General features: G+C 33.5%; 1 protein-coding gene across 1 annotated transcript; it reads left to right on the top strand.

Moving 5' to 3' along the window:
• The first annotated feature begins 5 nt into the window (after positions 1-5).
• SOCS4 (suppressor of cytokine signaling 4) lies at positions 6-18155 on the top strand. The gene is made up of 2 exons (XM_039866568.1): positions 6-301; positions 13087-18155. Exon 2 carries the CDS (start codon positions 13179-13181, stop codon positions 14502-14504), a length of 1326 nt encoding a protein of 441 aa, XP_039722502.1. The 5' UTR covers positions 6-301; positions 13087-13178; the 3' UTR covers positions 14505-18155.
• Positions 18156-19068: the final 913 nt, after the last annotated feature.

Here is a 19068-nt window from a genome sequence, read left to right as displayed (position 1 = left end):
CTTCGCGCCGGCTGCAAAGAAAAAAGCCGGTTGCTGGGAGAGTGAGGAAGAAAGGGTGGAAACCCAACACGGAAGTGGTGGCAGCTCCTGGGAAGCAAGTGGAGGCGGTGACCGCGACGTCTGAGACGAAAACCCAGCGCCAACGGGTGGGAGCTTGCAGAGAGGCATCCGCCTTTTAGGACCTACATGAGGTACAGGAGTGGCTGGGCCTCCCCTATCCACCTCAGCTAGCACCCAGACTGATGGCGATGGTGATGGCGGCAGTTACTCGGACAGCCCCAGTTAAACTGCTCTCGGAAAGGTGAGTGGGGGAAGGGTGGTTGCTGCCTGGCCTTGCCGATTGGGGTCCGCGTCTGGCTTCCAGGCTCTCGCCACATGCAACCATATTGGGGTCTCTGAACGGGTCCAAGCCCCTTCTTGGGCCCCGGCTGGAGAACGAGATCTTTGGGCATCTTCTCTAGAAAAGAGGAAGAAGAGGCAGAGTGGTAAGACTATCTCGGATTAGAAGGCAGAAGACCTAGGGGTTTTATTTGTAGCTCTGACATTTGGTAGGAGTGTGACCTTGGACAAATCACCACCTTTCTGAATCTCGTTTTTTTTCATCACTAAAACAGTGGTTATAGCTGTCTTGCTGTGGTCAGGATCCAGTGTTAATGTAACAACACAAGACTCAAATCCTGGCTGTTTTTAGGGTAGGGGAGCATCACGAGACCCTTCTGAAGCCTTTCATTTTGGCATCCCTCGCAGACTCACCTTCTCATTTCTACTCAGTTTGCGGTCCCTTAAGATATGGTGTGTACATTAATGCTTAATCTTTGGAACTCTTTGCATATATCCCTTAAGAAAAAAGTAACTTGGGTTTCCTTGTTCAGACCCCACTTAAAGTTCATTGAAGTGCGTATTTGGATCTAAAAGAGAAGCTAGAACCAAAGTATATTGTTGAATACTTCGGTCCTTGCGGTCTGTGCTAGGGTCTTGGCCGTTAAATTTATGCTTTGCTTGTCTTCATGTTCTCCATGTTGGTAGACTGGTCTCTGATGAAAACCTTCACAATGATGGGGGGTACCCACCACCTAGTCTCAATTATACCTAGGTTTTGACATCAGTGAGACGTTTTCCCATTGTAGAGATTTCCCCATTTTTTAATTTCGTTCCATTATGAAAGGTTGCAAACGCATAGTTAAGACAAACTGCAGTATTCTTACCGTGGTGGCATTGTGTAAAGGGATTGTTCTGAGTACTGGGGCTCCAAATAGGTCTGCTAGACACTGAGGTTTGGTATGTTAATGAAGAGGAGGAGTGATTGGCTGAAAATGAACTTGGGATTTGTGGGGAAATAACCAACCTATTGCCGATTTCCCACTAGAGCAAAAGATAGCTGAGACAGTTCATTCTGAATGACTTAATGTCATTTGGAGATCATTCTTTTTTTAGATAGACTGATTTATAATTCATTTATCCTAGTAAATATTGGATAGAATGTAGAGTTCAAGCCGAAGTCTAATAATCGTCTCTGTATTGAATAAATCATGAGATTTCAGTGTAGTACTATTCAGAGCTTATCATAAGAAGAATCTGCAAATTGGAACAAGAGTTATAGCAATAAAATACCCTAACTATAATATCTGTAATACCATGTGACTTTAAAATTGTGAATGATGTCCACACTATTGTCCTTTCTCTCTGCCTTAGCAATCAAACCGTTTAATTTTCCTTTACAGATTTCACATGTATGGAAAGAGCTTAGGCCTTAAAGTCAAGCAGCCCCAGGTTTTAATTTTGACTGACAGCTTCTCATGTGACCTTGAATATGCTTCTTTACTTTGTCTGAATGTCAGGTTCCTCATCTCTGAAATATAATACCTAACCTCATCGAATTGCTAAAGTAGATAGAATATACTCATTAATGTATAAAACTAATTATTATTGTCTCATGTTATTAACGAGGTACTGTGGGTGGGCATTTAGATTTCATTTAAAACATAGTTGATTTAAGTCATTTTTCAGTAACATTTTTCAAATATTAAAAGATGTAGTCTTTTGCCTGTAGGTGTTTTCACAGTTTTGTTTGTTTCAGACAAATGCCTGCAAATTTTAATGTCTTTAGTGAGTTCATGGTCTTGTTGAGGAAAACAAACATTCGAATAAGATGTAAAAGATGATAGTGCAGTAATGAAACGTATGTAACTTAAATGATAGCGAAATTGTCTGGTTATGTAAGATCACATAGTTTTTTTAAAAAACCAATATAGTTGCCACTGATGTGGCTGTCAAAATTTTCCAAATGGATTTATTTATTATTAATAGTGCATGTCTCATAGGGGTGGGTAGCTGAATGAACTCACTGAAAATGATGCCAAGGTCGCAGATTCAATTGCAGTGAAGGTTAGTTAGCTTCACTCTATTGTGACCACTCATAGCTCCCTTAGGCTCACAAATATTGTTGCTCTCAAGAGCAATAGAATGAGAAAACATGATAATCATCCCACTGATGGTGGTATTATCTATATAAATAATATGTAGTCAGTTTATCCAAGAGGCATATCAGTGTTTCCCTATGGAAGGAATTTTAAAAATACCTTTCCAATAAAATGTGTACTTGAAACAAAAATCATTAATCCTGTGAAAGATAAGGCTGGAAGAGAGTATAACAATAATAGAGGAGAACAGAGTATTGGAAAAATAACATTGAAAGCAGTTTAGAAATCTGAAGGTTTTTTTTAATCTCTAAAATGTCCCAAAACTTACCTGCCTTTTAAATTTATTCGTGAGGTAAATAATATTTGCACATGTTAAACCTCCTAAGGTACCTTGATCCCCTACCCTAAAAACAGCCAGGATTTGAGTCTTGTGTTGTTACATTAACACTGGATCCTGACCACAGCAAGACAGCTATAATCACTGTTTTAGTGATGAAAAAAACAAGATTCAGAAAGGTGGTGATTTGTCCAAAGTCACACTCCTACCAAATGTCAGAGCTACAAATAAAACCCCTAGGTCTTTTGCTTTCTAATCCGAAATAGTCTTACCACTCTGCCTCTCCAACTCATAACTGTTGGCCATAAAACTTAGAATTTAGTAAAATATACCAGAACATAAAAGCAATTTTATTTAAGTCTAGAGACACTTTATGCTAGGTTGTAGGTAAAACTTGTTCCCAAGCTTAAATGTAAACATGTATAATTTTTATAAAGCAATGAAAAGAATAATCTTTAATCAGTTAAAATTTTTGCCTACTGTTTCTGTTGAAATCTATTTATTTACTGTTAGCTTGCAAAAAAACTACAAATGTTTTATAAAGATTGGTTATATATACCTATATTTTTAAAGAATTTAAAGTGTTTAAAGATTTTTAAAGATCATGTTTATTATCAGTAATATAAAGTGCTTTATGATATTTTTGGAAATGCTAAAGCCTTTTTAGCCTCAGTTTTTTGAAGTATGTTTTTGTACAGATTTTCTAGCCTTATATATAGCCTTTGTTTTATCTCTTTCCTTTTTAATCTTAATTTTGCCACTTTCTCACCTCATTTTTAGAAATTAGCTTTTACATAAAAAATTATGAGTAGGCAGCTAATACATATTTTCATTAAGTTCAGTGTGTGCTGTTTTCATACATTTTAATCCTGGCAGTGATAACGTGAGGCAGCTGGCATTATCCAGATTTTACAATGGAAATACTGAAGCTAAATGAGATTTTTAAAAACGAGGTTACTAGTAAGAGACAAAGTCTTAATTTTAGCCCATGTTTGATGATTTAGCAGCTCATGCTATTTCATCTGTAATGTGCTTCATTTTTAAACATGATATAGTGAAAAACTGTAGGTTGTCATTTTTTTTATGGATCTTTACAACTTAAAATTTTTCTCTTTAGACTAAATTGCTCTTATAGGAAAATAAAGACTGCAAAGAAATAAGCCAAAATGTCTAAATTGATTGCCTAATTGAATTACAGTTGACCCTTGAACGGCTGAGGGGTTAGGGGCCACATTCCCCACCCCCAGACCCTGTGTACACAATCGAAAATTCGCATAAAACTTTTGACTCCCCAAAACCTTAACTGTTAAATAGCCTACTGTTGCCGGCAAAGCCTATTGATAACATAAATAATCTATTAATACATATTTTGTATATTATATGTAAGCTAGAGAAAAGAAAAAGTTACTTAGAAAATCACAAGAAAGAAAAAATACATTTATAGTAGTGTCCACATTTATTGGAAAAAAATCCGCATATAAGTGAATCCATGCAGTTGAAACATGTGTTGCTCAAGTGTCAACTGTATAGTTTTTTCCTCTTTTTTAAACTTTTCTGAATGTTCCATGTATTTTATAATGAGCATGTACTGTATTTCTAATTAAAAAATATAAATTAGGGGAAAAATACTTCTTATGATCTAATTTATTCCCTAAGGTGTTATAATAAAATACCTTAAATATTCTGGCTTCTAAGATTTTGTTAAGATCCTTCCACTTGTAGAAGTCCGTTTTCTGCCTATCAGCTCTTAGTTTTTGCTCTTTCTTCATTCTAGATTAACCTCTTTCAGTTACAGACTACTAGACATTTCTCTTTACCTAGCATGCTCAGGAAATATACACTCATTTTAATATTAGCCCAAGTTAAATGTTTCTCAAATTTGTTCCACAAAAAGGATTTGTGGTAAGTTAAATATAGAAAACTGGCTTAAATAGGTTTCTTAACTAAAGGACCTGTTGGAACCTTTTCTTAAATATTCACTGTAATCTTTCAGAGGGGAAGCATTTCCCAAACTTGTTTGACAAGAAAACTCCTTTTTCTCTAGAACACGTATTAACGTTTTTAGAACTAGTGTCTACAAGACTATAGATTGGGGAACACTGGCATAAACAAACTATTATTAGGAAAGTAAGTGGAAAAAGTGGGGAGAAGAGGAGTACTAATCAATGATTCCTTTTTTTTTTAATCCAGTTAATACCCATGAGCCCTGGCTTGATAGCATGAAAAAAGGCGATACAGTTGACCCTTGAGCAACACAAGTTTGAACTGCACAGTTCCATTTATATGCAGATTTTTTTCTATTATATGGGAAATTCTTTTGGAGTTTGTAACAATTTGAAAAAACTCAAAAAGTGTATCCTGGAAATATTGAAAAATTAAGAAAAAGTTAGAGATGTCATGAATGCATAAAATGTATGTAGATGCTAGTTTATTTTATCATTTACTATTGTAAAATATATGCAAATATATTATAAAAGTTAAAATTTTATCAAAACTTGCACACATAAACAGATTATGCATGATGCCATTCAGTGGATAGAAATGTAAGCAAACATAAAGATGCAGTATTAAGTTATAACTGCATAAAATTCACTGTAGTACATACTGTATCACTGTAATAATTTCATTGCTATTCTGGTGAACTCAAGTGTGGTGAGAATCCTCTTAAAATTCTGTGTGATGCTAATTTCTGCATCAGTAGTTCATCTCTCCAGTAAATTGTGTATCACAGTAAAAAGTGATCTTGGGTTCTCGAATATTTTTCATCATATTTACATCATATAATACTGTATATCACTATGGGACCTATACGAAGTGCCATTAGTGATCTTGGAAGTGCTCCTAAGAAGCAGAGTAAAGTCATGACAGTACAAGAAAAAGTTGAATTCTTGATATATACTGTAGATTGAGGTGCGTAGCTGTGGTTGCCCATCATTTCAAGATAAATGAATCTAGGATAAGGACTATTGTAAATAAAAACGAAAGAAAGAAATCCGTGAAGCTGTAGCTGTTGCTATGCCAGTGGGCACAAATACCTCGCGCTTTTTGCTAGGTACCTTTTTATCTCGTATTGAAAATGCAACTTTTACGTGGATGCAGGATTGCTATAAGGCATACCTATAGACTGTAATATGATTCAAGAAAAAGCTAAGTCATTATATGATAACTTAAAGCAAAAGGAAGGTAAAGGACCTAAAGCCTGAGAATTTCATGTCAGCAAAGGATGGTTTGATAATTTTTAAAAAGAGTTTTGGTTTAAACAATGTCAAGATAACAGGAAAAGCAGCTTCTGCCAACCAAGAAACAGCAGATAAGTTCCCAGACACCATTAAGAAAATCATTGAGAAAGGCTATCTGCTTGAACAGGTTTCTAATGTGGAGGTAATAGACAACACACCAGAGGAATTAACAGAAGACAACTTGATGGAGATGAGTGCTTCCAAACCAGTGCCAGATGATGAGGAAGAAGACATAGGAGAAGCAGTGCCAGAAAATAAATTGACATTTGACAGTCTGGCAGAAGAGTTCCAATCATTCGAGGTGGCTTTTGACTTCTTTTACAACATGGACCCTTCTATAATAATGGGCACTGAAACTAAAGCAAACAGTGGAAGGATTGGTACCTCATAGAAACATTTTTAGAGAAATGAAAAAGCAAACGTATTAGACAGAAATTACAATGTATTTTCATAAAGTCATACCAAAAATGCCTGTCCCTCTCGCCGCCTCATCTACCTCCTCCACTTCTTCCAACTGTGCCACCTCTGGGATAAAAAGACCAACTCTTCTTCCTCTGCCTCCTCAGCCTACCCATCATGAAAATGACAAGGATGAAAACCTTTATAATGATCCAGTTCCACTTAATGAATAGTAAATAATCATGCTGTATAATTAATAAGCTTACCTGTTGTATATGTGTGTGTCTTTGTGTGAAACTCTAATAACTGTACAGCAAGAACTGTGCGAACCATTTTTTTGTGTCATCATCATGATCTTTTGTACATGATGTTCATCGTGTAGAACATCATGTACAAAACTTGTATTATAAAGTGGATAGCCTGTCCTTATATTGGTGATATTTAATATAAAATTGGTAATGTGTTAGTTTTCTTACTGTTTTATAACTTTGCTTTCAAAGAATTACATTGTCATATAGTATGCCTCTGTCATAATTGGAGAAACAGCTTATTAGCCTATCTACACAGGTAAATGGTATTTAAAAATATATAACATTGTTTCCAATACTGTATTATAAAAATGACTGTAATACTGTATGCCATAAAATTTTTATAACCATTCATTAGAATATAGGCTAGGCTACTATAAAGTGATCATATCGATTACACAAGGCTACCATAAAGCAATCATATTGTTGCTTCTATGTTATCAGTGCATGAATGGTTATATCTGTAAATAACTATGAATTTCTTTTACACATTATCTTTTCATTTTTGATGTCTACTGTTAGTAATATATATAAAACATCTATGCATTTACAGTGTTTTGTATCATAAGACAATATCGATGTAAGTACTGACAGACAATTCACCTTGTAAACAGTATCAATAAATATAGCATAGTACTGTAAATGTATTTTCTTTTCTTTATGATTTTCCTTAACATTTCTTTTCTCTAGCTTACTTTACATGTACAGTATATAATACATATGACATATAAAATATGCGTTAAATGACTATTGATGTTATCTGTAAGGCTGCTGGTCAACAGTAGGCTGTTAACTACTTAACGGTAGTTAAGTTTTAGAGGAGTCAAAAGTTATACACAGATTTTCAACTGCACAGGGAGTCAATGCCCCTATCCCCCACATTGTTCAAGGGTCAACTGTACTTTAAAATATGTATTGGAAAATAAACCTATATTGCTTTTATAATGAGAAAAACAAATTATTTTAGTTCATAGATTTTTCTCATACAAACAAACCCATTTTTCATATTTTTTCTTTAACATTCCAAGGAATTCATCTGTTGTCTACTATCCAATATATTCCATTTGTGGAGCCTAAACTCAATCCAACTCAAATATCAGACTCTGATCAAATATCAACAACTATGACCCACAGAATTTAATTCAAATATCACAGACTTTGATTAGAATGCTTCAACAAGTTCGGGGGCACATAATGACAAGTAAACTTTGGAATCATGGATTTGGTAAGGAAATTCTGAGGACTGCCTTACAACGAGAATAATAATTTATTCATGAGTTCCTTATATAGTATAGTGAAGTATTCTTTGTAGGATCAAATTTATTTTAATACAGTATTGATATGAATTTTGGTCTTAGATATAGTAGACATAGATATTGTAGACATAGTAGTTATTCAATGAATAATAAATACAAAAATGATCTAATAGAGAATATAAAAAATTTTCCAAATAAATGAAGTTATTTTAATTATGGGCTTTTTAACTATTTCTATAAAAATCTTGAATTAAAATCACCTTCCAGGCCTTATTTAGTAGAACTAACTAAACGTTATTTAGATCTTTCAGTAGCGTACAATGGCCTTGTTGGGTATTCATTCCATTAACACTGTTATTACAGTTGGTAGTAGAACCAGGAACTAAATGGCTGCTGAATTTGGGAACTTACTTTTTTGAAAAAAGGCTTTTATATAAACTTGCTTTTTAAACATTTGCCTCTGGCTTATTAAGAAATAGTATTTTTTTAAAGATGTCACTGTGTATTCCACAGAGCATTGTAACTTAGCTGCCTTCATTAAAAATTAATTCTTGAATCAAGGACCAAAGCAACCATCTCCCAAGCGATACTTCCACCTTCTTTAAATAAAAAGGGGGGCGGGGGCCGGAGGTGAGCTTCTTTGCAGCTACCAACCAAGATCTTTTATTTGTCAGCACCTTTCAAAGTATCATCTTTGATTTCGATACTACATAAAAATGGTAGTAAAGCCATGTTATTATTTTGTATCTCTTCTATACCTCATTTATACAAAGTTTGTATAAAATTCCAAAAATACCTGAAACTAAAATGTATGTCACTTGTACCTCAATTTAAGAAAAAAGATTTGATGATAGGCTATTTGAAAGGACTCATTCAGATTCAGAACCCTACACTTTTTTCACATTCAGATTTTACATGTATAATTAAGACATCAACTTTTTTTGAACTTATCTTTAGTCTTTAAAAATATAACAAAAGTAGTTTTGTTCTCACTGAAAATAATGTTATTTTTATTTTCAGCAATGCGATTGAATTTTTTAAAGAATTTTGTTTTAATGAAACTTTGGAAGGAGATGAGAAAATTCTTTTTCCATGTATTTAATGTAAAGATGTGAAGTTTGTGTACCTGTTTATCATCTCTCATAACAAAATTATGTAATAAAGGAAATTCTGACTTCTTTTTCTAAAAAGATCTCTGCATAGCTTAATTTTTATTATGCAGTTTTTCAGTATTTGTTAAGATGTTGCCCATACCATCAAGTGTGACTAGTTTTGTTTTGTTTTGCCTTTCTATATTAATTTATCTGCTAAGTAGCTTCTGAGAGCCACTTGTTATCCCAGTAAAGTTAACCAAATTTAGAACACTTGTCATTTTGTAAAAGAAAATGCATAGCTTGTCTTAAAAGTTCAACAACTTATTTAAATATTTTGCCAGGTGTTTTACAATTCTGTTTTCTTTCTTGTATAATGTTTGAACTTTTCTATAATTAATAATTACCCAATTCTTTTTCATTGCTTTCTAAAAGTCTATTCTGTTTTTTTCCTCAAAATCTTCCACCTTGGCGCCTTATGTCCTTGTGTGGTTATATAGCCTAGGTGCCCTCTAGCAGCTCCAGATACCCTGTTGTCTGGAGACCTCCCTTCTTCCTCATCTCAAGAATTCACATTTCCTCTTTCCTATGTTAAATATCTTGTTTCCTGTGTTGCGTCCTTTATTTGGGTTTTTACACCCTAATTTTAGAAGAACACATTATCCAGTATGAGGTAAAATTGTTGATACATTGCACATTTGAAAATTTCTTTATTTTATCCATATTTGATAGTTTGACTGGTTATCTCTTCAAGGTTGGAAACTAGCCTCTAGCTTCCAGTGTTACTGTTGAAAATCCAAATGCCATTTTATTTATATTTAGAGTCCTTCAACTGACTTTTTTTCTCCATGAAGATTTAACTTTTTATTTTATATTTTTGGTTTGGTTACTTTATTTTACTTACTTTTATTGTGGTAAAAACACATGAGATTTACTCTCAACAAAATTTTAAGCATACAATACAGTACTGTTGTCTATAAGGTAGGAAGAATTTAGTATCTCCTCCTTATCTCTAGGGTTCTGAAATTTTAGAATAATGTAACTTGATGTGTATTCCCACCACCCCCCCTCGCATTGTGTGGGTGCTCAGTGGGCTCTTTCAATCTAGAAGCTCATGTTCTTCAGTTAGGAAATGTTTTAATACAGTTTCTTTGATAATTTCTCCCCACTATTTTTATTATTTTCTGTGAAATGTCTATATTGATCCTCTAATTTTCTTATCTTTTCTGTCTAACCATTTTTTCCTATTTCCTATTATTTCCTCAACTCATCCTCTAACTTTCCTATTGAATATTTTATTTCTGCCATCTTATTTTTAATTTCCAAAACTTTCATATTCTATGATTGCCCACACTTCCTCTTACTCATTCATAGGTGGAATATCTTCTCTTAACTTGGAAGAAATCAATTTCACTTTCTGCTCCTTTCATGGTTACTGTTTTCTCCAAGTTCCTTATGTTTTAGTCTGTCATTTATGTTAGAGGCTTTCTTCAAAACTCTAACAACCTGTGAGTATTAATTCATATTCTAGAGTGAAAGCTATGTGTGACTAGTCAGGGCTTGTAGACTGGTCAGCCTGGCTGTATGATTGGCTGGCCTTCCAGCTTTTTATTGGAGGAGTCCCAGATAGCAGCATCTACATGTCTTTTCTCTTTGGCCATTACTCTTCTCCAGCAAAGTATCTTCCAGCCTCCTATAAGGCGGTATAAGGCTGATCACTGGAGTTCTGGGAAGAAGGGGAGCAGGGAACTTTCATTCTGGTTTAGTCTGCAGCTTTCCCTTCTACCCTTGATATGCCTATTATCAAAAGTCCTGAACCTCTCTTGTTCAGTTTCTCCAAATAATAAATATCTCATCTACTGTTTAAGTGTGGGAGTAAAAACCAGAGAGATCTAACTGCTCTTTTGGAGATTTTCAACCTACCTTCCCATTTTCCACCCTGTTGTCCACCCACACTTTCTGTAGCACCTGGTATCTCTGGTTCTGGACTTTGGCTTCTTCTTCAGCTTGTTTCTCATCCATGTTGCCTCTGTGCCTGATGTCACCTACCTCTCCACTGCTGAGACAGTTATTGCTCCTCCATTTTCTGTCCTCATGTTTTATGACCCAGGTTATAGATACCCACCAGTTTCGTTGAAGATGAGGTTTTTGTTTTTATTTCTCATTTTTTTCTTGTTTTGGACTGACTGCTGAGAAAGTGGAGCAAAAGATTTTCACTAGTACATTTTCAAACCAGATGATTATTTCTTTTATAATCAGAAAAAAAAGCAGTTTTTATTTTGAGGGGAAATCAAGTCACACTACTCATTAAGAAATTTAGTAATGGAAAGTGGGATTTATAACTAAAGGAAACATTAGAACCGCTAAAAGATTTTATAGGAGATTTGGTTGTGTTTGAAGACAGAAATTGAGAGAAAAACTGAAGTGTGCCCTGATAAAGGTGGGAAATGTTATTATTAAGAATAGAGGTGGAGAGCTTAGCAGTAGTATAGAAATGAAGGTAATGATACAATTTCAAAAAACTGCTATTTTGATATTTTTTGAGTAAGTAAAAGTGCCAGGCATTTCAAACCTTAGATGATAATGTCGTTCACATTTTGGAGCTGAGTAAAACTGAAATTATGTAATAGTAACAAAAAATATCTGCTCGAGGCTTCTTTATTATTTTTTTATTTTGAAAAATAGTATAAGCTCTTAGGTAGTAACAGGTAAGTGTCTTGTAATCAATCACTCTCCGTTTTCTTCAGCTTACTTTGTTGCTTCTGCTTGTTTATATTTCAGTAGGATTTAGTCAATGAACAACCAAAGCATACTGTTGAGTATAATTTTAATGTACTAAATAACATTTCTTTCAAAATTAGATTTTAAAATATATTGTATACCAGTGAGCTCACTAAATTAAAATAAGTGTAATCACTAGAAATTGAGTACTTTTATCTGAATTATTAGTTCACATTTTTGAGCATGTGACAATCCTATTTGCCACTGCAGATGTTCGTTTCAAACCCTACTATTTTAAAAATGGATTCAGGTGTCTCTAAACATTTACTTGACTATTGGGATTGTTAATGTTCCTCTGATATAATCAGAAACTTATCATAATCAGAATATTTAGTGCAATTGATTTTCTTGGTCACAGAATTCAACTTTAATTTCAAAACATTTAAAATTATAGAACTTCTTTACCAAATTCTGGACTTAAATCTTATTCCACCTAAGAATAGTTAATTCCATCTACAACCAATTATTTCTTTTAGTCTTCATAAAACTTCATCATTTTATATTGTAAATTTTAGTATACCTAACGAATTTCATAAAGGCATTGCACTATAAAAATTTATCTGTTTTTCAAAGTTATTAAGACATACAAGAAAATGTGTATATGGGTGTGTGTATGAAGTAACAAATTTTTACCCAATTCTATATTTCCTAAAACCTTCCTAGACCGATAGTGAAGTTTACCAGTTATTGAAATGAGTTGACAAAACTACATTGGGAATGCTTGCATGGCATTTGTACTATTCAGTGGTGATCGTTTATTTAATAAATTTGTAATAGCTTTTATAACTTAAAATTTTATATTTTCAATAAATAGGAATAAAAACCAGGAGAGGGAAGTGAAGGAACTATATAGGGTAGTGGTCCTCAAACACTAGATTGTAGATTTCTCACTCTCTTACAAAGAATTCACTGGTCTATGAAATAAAAAATAAATAATAATAATAATAATAATAATAATAGAGAAGAGATTAGCACAAGATGTACCTCAAGACTAGAAATTATTCACATTTTAAGCATGTAGGCTAAGAGGAGGCTTGGCTTTTACTGATGGAAAATTAGCTGTGGGAAAGAAACTGATTCTTCATAGCACTATGAAATTATTAGTTTATGGTAAAGCAGTTTAAATAAGTACTCTTTCATGTACTAATTATGCTTTTTTTTATCTTGTGTCTAATTGGGGCTTAACATGTAAACTATTATGTAATATGTAAACAATGCGAACAGCAAATGATTAATGATTTTTTTCCCCCCTTAGGTATATCCAGAAAGTGCCCAGAAGAAACTTCCTTCCAGAAAAACTGAAAAAACAATATTTATAACACTGGAATTTGTGGCTAATTTGTTAAAATGGCAGAAAATAGTGAAAATAATAGTAAAGATTTAGATGTAAGGCCCAAAACTAGTCGGAGTAGAAGTGCTGACAGAAAGGATGGATATGTGTGGAGTGGAAAGAAGTTATCATGGTCAAAAAAGAGTGAAAGTTGTTCAGATGTTGAAACAGTGAATGCTATAGAGAAAACTGAAGTTCCTTTAAGGAGCCAAGAAAGAAAGCACAGCTGTTCATCCATCGAGTTGGATTTAGATCATTCCTGTGGGCATAGATTTTTAGGCCGATCTCTTAAACAGAAATTGCAAGATGCTGTGGGGCAGTGTTTTCCAATAAAGAATTGTAGTAGTCGGCACTCTTCAGGGCTTCCATCTAAAAGAAAAATTCATATCAGTGAACTCATGTTAGATAAGTGTCCTTTCCCACCTAGATCAGACTTAGCCTTTAGGTGGCATTTTATTAAACGACATACTGCTCCTATAAATTCCAAATCAGATGAATTGGTAAGCACAGACTTGTCTCAGAGTGAATTGAGGGATGGTCGGCTAAAACAAAGAAGAAACATGGAAGAAGAGGTGACCTGTTTCTCACATCCCAGTGTTCAGCCCTGTGTCATAACTACCAACAATGCTTCATGTAGAAGTGGTCCTATGACTGGCTCTGTGATGAACTTGGTTTCAAATAACTGTATAGAAGACAGTGATATGGATTCAGATGATGAAATTATAACACTTTGCACAAGTTCCAGGAAAAGAAATAAACCCAAATGGGAAATGGATGAAGAAATCCTGCAATTGGAAACACCTCCTAAGTATCACACCCAGATTGATTATGTCCACTGTCTTGTACCAGACCTCCTTCAGATCAATAACAATCCATGTTACTGGGGAGTTATGGATAAATATGCAGCTGAAGCTCTACTAGAAGGAAAACCAGAGGGTACCTTTTTACTTCGAGACTCAGCACAGGAAGACTATTTATTCTCTGTTAGTTTTAGACGCTATAGTCGTTCTCTTCATGCTAGAATTGAGCAGTGGAATCACAACTTTAGCTTTGATGCACATGATCCTTGTGTCTTCCATTCTCCTGACATAACTGGGCTCCTAGAACACTATAAGGACCCAAGTGCCTGTATGTTTTTCGAACCACTTTTATCCACTCCTTTAATTCGGACTTTCCCCTTTTCCCTGCAGCATATATGCAGAACAGTTATTTGTAACTGTACAACTTATGATGGCATTGATGCCCTTCCAATTCCTACTTCTATGAAATTATATCTGAAGGAATATCACTATAAATCTAAAGTTAGAGTACTCAGGATTGATGCACCAGAACAACAATGCTAGATCGAGGGTAGGAACATGGAGATTTCATATTTTATTTTTCTTATGCCACTTTGAACTTTTCTACAAGGGTGGAGTCCAAAATAAACCTCTGCCCTAAATTTTGCTCCCAGATCAGTTTATTTTTCTTACGATACACTAATTGTTTAAAGTAACACACTAGGGGTTAATGGATATTTTTGACCAGGTGTTTGGGTTTTGCTTTTTCTTTTCTTAACTAATTTGCATATGATCCAGGGATATTTGAAATTTGGTAGCGTTGTACAAGCAGTTACCTATTTTCATACTTTGCTTTAAAAATAATCCTGTATCCTTTTCTATATGTAAAATGCTTTGTGAAGCATTGGCATTGGCATTCCTTTACATAAAACATAGTTTTTCCATCCCCCTTTTCAGAGTTTTAAAATTCTTTAGTAAAGCTAAGTGTGCTATAATTCACAATCCGTACTAATGTAATTGACTTTTGTGATTTACTAATAAGGATGTTAAAGGTAACTAAATGGTTTAAAATCACACTTGATGTGTTTTCATTTTAAATATTAACTATGAAACAGGATTACTAAATTTGGTTAATCTGGTCAGTAAGAATCAAATGAGAACATTTTAGAGGTGAATTTATTCCTTTACAATGTGGCATGGTCATTTGTTATTCCTTGAATAGATCTTTCTCACAACTTGGATGACTTACCATCTTCAGAATATAAATATTGTTCCTTTTTCACTGGAAACTTTAATGATAACGCTGTTAGTAACTAGTAGTTACTAAAGTACTAAAGCAACTGTGGGGTTTTTCTGTATTTACTTATAAACTATTGTTTCTACTTAGCCCTTTTATAGGAATTCTGAGCCTGTTATTTGGAGAGATGCTACAGTTTAAAAACAGCCACAGATTTCCGTTGGTAACCAAAAAGAACCTAAGTAGTTTTTCATTATTTTAAATTGAGCTTGAATAAAGATTCAAAAAGTAAACATAGAGCTTAGTATTCAGAAACCTTATATTGTTTTTGGTCTTCAGGTTTCAAATATTCCTATCTTCAGAATTAATGTCATTATTATGAGAGCATTTTGAGAGCTAAATGGCTTATGCCATACTGAACAGTACTGGGTACCACCAGGTGTAATTTTTTAAATTTACTATCCCAGAACAGAAAAGCATTTTTAGAAACATTATCCCAATAAAATAAGTGGAGTGATATCGGAATCGTCCCCTTTTTAAAAGAATCAGTGAATAATAAATTTCCTAGACAGTTATTTCTTCTAATGAGCTGTTTACCCCTTTGTAAATTGGCATTTTTAATATCATAATAATTGATTTCTTGATGCTGGTTTAGCTCTAATAGGAAACTACTTTTACCTGGGTCGAAAGAAATTTGACTCAAATTTCTGAGTTAGAACAGATGTTTCTTAAGTATCATTGCTTTTATGTGGAAGTAGCAATTCCCTTTCCTGCAGTTCTGCTGCTAACATAAATTTGGCATTTTTCAATTATAGTGTTAAAATAAATTATTAACAATTATCGCAAAATTAAACCAAGAAAATCTATTAGCATTATCTTCTAGCATTTTTTTTTCTCGGTGATCTCAAGATTGTCTTGGTTCCAGTGAAGGGTAGCTACTAAAACAGCATGTCTCTTAGCAGTGATGAGGCTCGGGATACCATATCAATGTCAGGATAAATATCTCTTCTAAAGATGATATTTCCATTTTACAAAAGAAAAGTCTCTTACTACCTCATCTTTATTGTGGCACTTTTGTAGATCACTGAGAAGCTTATCTTATTTACTAACATAACACTTCCTAAATATTTATCTTTGGCGAAAGAAAATAGTATGGTAACACTCTACCCATGATTATAATTTTTTATCAGAATTTTATAATGAGACTTTCTGTTTCTGTGAAACAATTATTATTTTAAATATTTTTCTTTTAAAAATAACTTTTTATCAGTACAGAAAAACCTAAGGGATGACAAGCTAACAAATATTCTGTTAAAGGATAATTTTATAAAGAAAAATGAAGCATAATTATGTTGTCTTTTATAAAATGGTAAAAACTAGTGTTTATATAAAAATCAAGATCTAAGTAGCTTTTCATATAGTCAAACTGGTTGTGATATTTTCTTTGACTTTCTTATATTTTCAACTTCAAGGTATTAATAGCTATTAACATTTTCAAAATAACTGCCATATATATAGCCTTGAAGTAAATGATCTAATGAGAGCATGGAAGAGACTCATTTACTCTGAAATGGTTTGTATTTTTCCTATGGTATTTGCTACAGTGAAAAGAAATCTGGAAAGTAGATATATAAGGACTTGAGAAGGGAGTTGTTTACCATGAAGGAAAAAGAAAAGTAATAATAAATTAATTTTAAAGCTTTAAGAGATTGGAATTTAGAAAGGTTAAGCCCTTTCTCAGTTACTTTGTGAGGACACATTTGGAAGAGCATCCAATATTCAGAAAATAACTTGTTAAAAAATGTAATTATTGGAACATATAAGTAAAATGAGTATTGAGAGGAACAATGTGGGAAGATATATCTAAGTATCAACTTTGTAACTCAGACATTGTGAGCGTTTGAAAAGTGTAAATTCTAAAGAAAGCATTCAGCATAGGGGAAATGTGTAGAGCTCCTTGGTAAGAGGATGAGGCTAAAGGAAACAAGATAAAATATTAAAATTAAGAATTTAGGCATTACCTCGGGGAAAAGCCTTGACAGTGAAAGGAAACTACTTAATTGCTAATAGCTAGTCTGGACCAGACACAACAGCACTTTGGGAATCGTCCTGCACTAATCGGGAAATAAACTTGACTTTTCTATTTCTCTCTGAAGCTCTTCAAGACATTACCCCACCTCCTTTTTAAAGCAACAGCATCTTACTTCATACTATAATTCCTGAAATATGCTGATGTATTTTTTAAGGTTCCTTGAGCATTTTTTTTTTTTTTTGCAAAGAATCATACGTGATCTTTCTATAACCATGCCATTCACTTAAATAATTCATAGAGGGAATGGTTTAATTTAAAAGAAGACCTAATAGGAAGAAGATTAAAGGAAGCTTTTAGTCAGCCTGTGGCTAGATTTATTGATTGAGCAGACCTGTGTTCTTTCCTCAATTTCAGCTAATGGCAAACTGTGGTTAAAGAATGACTTTCAGTTAAAGTTTCGACTTATGATAAATATAAAGAATGTTTTTGTAATTAGAAATCCTTTAAAAAGTAGAGCAAATGTGGCAGATAGGACTCATATCATTATACAGATTCCATTTCTTTTTATAAGAAAAACATAAACCATTATCATTTATTCATGAACCAAAGCCATTAAGATAAATCAAGTTGTCAGCTTCCTGTCTCTCTGAAGTTTGAATCATTTTATAGATCGACGTAATAGAAAGCTTCCTTCCTATGAAACAAAAACCTTAAGACCTAACTCTAATACTCTTAGTTTTCATTAAAAATATTTTCGTCACTTTTAGCTATAATCAGAGTCAAATTGGTTATGTATTGTTTTGGTAGAGCAAATGTCACAGGAAAGTAGACATAATAATTGTAAGACATTCCTGGAGACAACACAAGGAAAACAATGTTTTAAATTTAAAATAGCCTGTGTGTTAGGTAATTTAATGCCCAAATGAATAAAAGATTTTTAAATCAAGCAGATCATTGTTTCTACGTGGCAGGGGCGGGGGGAATCTTTACAATTTTGGTTTTATTATGAGTTTTATATTTTAATTTCTAAAGGATGAACAGAAAGCACAAAGCGTTTTCTTTCTTTAATAGCCTACTAGAAATGAGCAACACTACAAGAGTCTGTACTACTCTAATACATTAAGATATTGGACACCAAATAGAGGTAACTTTGAAATGAATTGGCTTCTTGGTAGAAAGACACACTAATGGATATAACCCAACAAATTATTTCGAATAAAGCCAGAATGTTTTTTATTAACTTTAATTTTGAATACTCAATCCTAAATCCTTTGCCTTCATTTCCTAGCACATAAAATGTGTATAAGAATACTTGTCACTTGACTTCTGAGGTTAATTCTTCAGTTAAGAGATGACCCTTGGAGTATACTTGAAAATAATTTTGGTACAGCTGTTAAGTACTAATGTGGTAATAGGTTTTCAAAAGTATCCCCTTAGTGGACCCTCCAGATTCACATTCACTTCTTTTAGTCTGTAATAGGCTTTCTTGGCTTGATATGACAATGGAGATAGCAGTACAATTTGAATTTATGGTTTAGACTCTACGATTAGAAGAGTTACAATTTCCTCCAACTTCTAATAAGGTTTATGTAAAATTGTTTGCCTAAGCTATTGTAAAAGTTGATTACATTTGCAGGAAGTAAAGATACAGGCATACCGGTTTTATTGCACTTCATTTTATTGCACTTTGCAAATACTGGGTTTTTTAGAAATCAGAGGTTTGTGGCAACCAAGGCTATTAGCACCTTTTTTCCAGCAGCATTTGTTTACCTTGTGTCTCTGTGTCACATCTTGGTAATTCTCAGAATATTTCAAACTTTTACATTATATTTGTTAGGGTGATATCTGATCAGTGATCT

This window comes from Pteropus medius, unplaced genomic scaffold (assembly GCF_902729225.1).
Source record: "Pteropus medius unplaced genomic scaffold, Ma_sr-lr_union100, whole genome shotgun sequence".
NCBI lineage: Eukaryota > Metazoa > Chordata > Mammalia > Chiroptera > Pteropodidae > Pteropus > Pteropus medius.
Note: the sequence above shows the minus strand (reverse complement) of the source record. Positions and strands in the feature narration are given on the sequence as shown.

Excerpts from the sequence above, each read along its gene's own strand:
- SOCS4 (XM_039866568.1), top strand. The coding sequence starts at position 13,179 with ATGGCAGAAAATAGTGAAAATAATAGTAAAGATTTAGATGTAAGGCCC.